The sequence below is a fragment of the Uranotaenia lowii genome, chromosome 2 (assembly GCF_029784155.1).
Source record: "Uranotaenia lowii strain MFRU-FL chromosome 2, ASM2978415v1, whole genome shotgun sequence".
NCBI classification, from domain to species: Eukaryota; Metazoa; Arthropoda; class Insecta; order Diptera; family Culicidae; genus Uranotaenia; species Uranotaenia lowii.
The window spans coordinates 65,563,820-65,567,471 of record NC_073692.1 but is presented as its reverse complement, the minus strand read 5'-3'; the positions used below and the strand labels follow the sequence as shown (position 1 = coordinate 65,567,471).

General features: G+C 36.6%; 1 protein-coding gene across 2 annotated transcripts; it reads left to right on the top strand.

Moving 5' to 3' along the window:
• The first annotated feature begins 1,990 nt into the window (after positions 1-1,990).
• LOC129749783 (uncharacterized) lies at positions 1,991-2,875 on the top strand. 2 transcript variants are annotated; one of them, XM_055744866.1, is made up of 2 exons: positions 1,991-2,102; positions 2,197-2,875. In XM_055744866.1, the coding sequence occupies exons 1-2, from the start codon at positions 2,088-2,090 to the stop codon at positions 2,671-2,673; spliced, it is 492 nt and encodes a 163-aa protein (XP_055600841.1). In that variant the 5' UTR covers positions 1,991-2,087; the 3' UTR covers positions 2,674-2,875. The 2 variants fall into 2 exon arrangements, with proteins under 2 accessions (XP_055600841.1, XP_055600840.1); XM_055744865.1 differs by having other exon boundaries at positions 1,992-2,102; positions 2,176-2,875.
• The last annotated feature ends 777 nt before the right edge of the window (positions 2,876-3,652 follow it).

Genomic DNA, 3,652 nt, shown 5'->3' with positions numbered 1-3,652 from the left:
CTTTACAGTGTAGATAGGGGAAGAAAGGAGGAGGGTCCATATAAATTTGGTTGATAAGTTTTTGAGCATTACAACAACAATGGAACTATATTTGATGTAAGAGGATTTTTGGGAACGAAAAAATTAGGTATGATTGTTAAAAATCACGACCTCCATTCAGCAGGGGGTGAAGGTAAGGACAGGGGAGGGGCTCTCTTATCAGTTTTTCAGCATAAATCCAGAACATATCAAGCAAAAACAACCATAACAACCATTTATAAGTTATATTGTTTTCGTACGATTAATTTGAGACCCTTCTTTTATAAGGTCGCGAAGCTTAAAGAAACAGATTAAAATTATCAGATCCTTAACACAAATTTATAGATCAAGATTCAGAATATTAGTTTAAGTTATTTTTGTGTTGCAATTTGAAACTCCAGCTGCAGTTCTCATTTTATAACGGTTGCTTATGAATTATGTTATAATTTGATTTAAAATAATGCCAACAAAACAATACAAATTTGATTAAATTCTGAAAATATCATTCGATTTTGAAAGGTGTAGCAAAGCACACCGGGTCAGCTAGTACCATATAGAAATTGAAACTGAAAAATCTTTCCAAGTGAATACATATTTACCTCTTTTTTTTTAATTCGAAAATTTCCATTACAAAAAATCTCTTTTTTTTTAAATGTCAAAACTCGTTTTTTACCAAATTTTGAGAAAAATCGCACATCAACATCTTATCATTTCAAATCTTTATTTGCATAGATTTTTTATGAAAATCTAAAATTATTAGAGTTTTGTCATATTTTTGGTTATTTTGTATGGAAATTCCTATTCAGAGAAACGGAAAATGCCTTTTAAAATCATAAATCATCCGCTTACTTTTAACTTCAATGTGGTCCAAATTAAATGAAAAATTTTCATTTTTAGACTTCTGTCACATTTTATGTGGATTTTACACTGGACCCCCCACCCCCTCTCTTAAAAACCATTTTTTCGATTGGGAAATGATATTGAAATTTGAGAGATTATTTCTGACAACCTCCTTCGAAGAGTTCCATCAAAATTTTGCTGTCCCAAATTAATTTTTTTTTAACAATAAACATAAAGTTAAATGTCAAGAAGTCGGTGAAATTTTATAACTTTCGGTTTGTTTGGCATAAGACAGTTAAACAAACCCCCTTGCAATCCGGTAAGATATGTACATTTAAAACAAAAATATTGATCTTAAGAAGGCGTTTCTTACACACGAATGTGTAACTTATCGTATAGTAAAAAGTAAACTATTTAGCATCAAAATATTATTGTTATCGATCAAGTGTTCATCTGAACTCGCACAGGTCATTCCCACTAACAACAACAACAACCTTCACGCGGGGGTCAAGACCGGATTTACGCAAATCGCAGCTACTCCGACTGGGCGGGAGAAAAACATGTTTTCTTCGCTTTCCAATCTTGTGGGATCAGCCGGTGTGGGAGGAGATGTTGTTAGCAAATAAAAATATTGGCATGTGACATCGATACCGAATACCGAACAAGTCACGAAGACGATGCTTTTTGATGACGTTGCTGAAGCACCACATGAATATCGATTGATATCCGGCAAATTGTTTGGATCAACATTCCGGAGATCACTCGATCAAGCATGACTAAGCTAGTAACGTGAAGTTTTCAAAAATAAATATCTTAAGTCGGTATCGAAGTGAACTAATTACCTGAAACGGTTAAAAATAGCTCTGGAAGGCTATTTTTAGACGATTGAATGTCTAATGTCAATAGTGGGTGGATTTGTGTCGGGATGTTTCCATGGCATTTGATGCCTTTGTTTGGAATAGGCCGGTTTTCCAAAAATAGACCTTGATAAGAAAATGCTGCCCCCAGAGTGGAGATCCGAGTGGTTCGATGAGATTCGCAAAGTTTTCGCGAACAGGTGCTAATTGAATTGTTGAGCGAATTTGATCCATATATGTAGCTGGGGGTCGATGAAGCTTTTATTAATAGTGAAGCTCTGAGATTGCTATCCAGTATAAGCGAAGATCGCCAAGTGATAAGACGTTACTAGCAATTGTTGAAAAGTTGAACCAATTTTGAGAGAGTGAAAGATGTCTGAGATCGAGGTATGTTGAATATGTCAAGAGAATCAGGGAGGAGCAATCCTGCTTACCATAATCGTGTTCTGCATTAATCTAGATTTACAATGATTCTATCCAGTTCGTGTGTGATCTGTGCTCGCTGAGGTATTCCACGTTCGAGATTCTGATGACCCACAACCGGATAAAACACTACCATTCCATCCGGTTCCGGTGTGGATTTTGCAACGAGGCGTTTATGAATGAGGATGATCTACACTGCCACTTCATTCTGACGCACCGAGTAGATCCTTACAATCTGGATAACAGCCAAGTGGTTCATCACAGAAGGGCGCTGCATCAGACGAGGCTAAGTGAGGACGAAAAACGGTGGATCAGAACCCGCTGCGATAGTCAGTGTTCAGAGGCCAGCATCGATGAAGACCGTGATCAGGACCAGGAGCTGAGTTCCGATTCGGAGGCCGAAATCGAACTGAACTACAACGAGCTTTTCAAGAAGCGGAAACAAAGTGCCATGACCCAGGAGGAGATCATGGAACTGGCGGATGTTTTCAAGAAACCTGCCGAGGCCATGTGTATATCGAAGCTACATCTGTAGCCGCCCTGAGATGAAGTTGTTTGGGATGATCCCGAAGGTGTCAATTAAATTATGGACTGTTATCGTTTGCTGTGTACATATGCTCTAGTTTATATAAGTTATAGTCTCTATGCAACCTGTTTTGAAAGGCTGACGTCAATATTTACTCTAGCGCTAGGTGTTAACTTGATTAATAAATATTTTCGAAAGTTTTCGATCAGTTGAAAAACATGTAGTCGTGGGTTGTGATTGTGTTTGAAATTCTTCTGAAGAGCAGCTTCAATCCAATTAAACTTAAATTTTTATGACAATACTAAGAAGAGATCCGCAATCTTAAAACTTTCAAAAACATTCAATTCAATCCGACTACGAAACGGAAGTGGGGAGGCACGTGTTCAATTCAGTTCGCTTTTCCCGGAAACTGATAAAACAGAATCGCGGGGGACAATAACAAAATACGCTCGAAAAGATTTTAATCTTCGGGCCGGGAACGTGGACATCTGTGGCCACCGTCGGACGAGAGGAGTTAAAAGTTGGCCGAACGATAGAAAGCTTCTTTAAAAAAAAGTACCAGTTCAGTTGGGGACTTAATGATGCGGATATCAGTGCCCTTTTACTGGTGGGAAACTTTTTTTTATTTCTTTTCAAGTGAACGTTGGCTGTTTCTATCATGAGGATTTCCTTACCTTATTGTTTTTATTTTACTTGGAATGACACACCATTTTGAGGTGATAACATTGTCAGACAGTTCATTTTTTAACAAAAAAAATTCTGGTTTATTTGAACTTGAACCTTTGCAGTCATGCTCCCAGAAACTTAGAGTTTCTTGATCAATTATCATAATTATTTCATAATCATATGTCGTTATTCCTAAATAGAATTTACATAGGCCTGCAAATTTTAACAATTGATTTAATTTAGAAAAAAAAACATGAAAATTGCTGGAAATATCACTTTAAGATTTAACTTATCATAAAAGTAGTAGAAATAATTTACATTA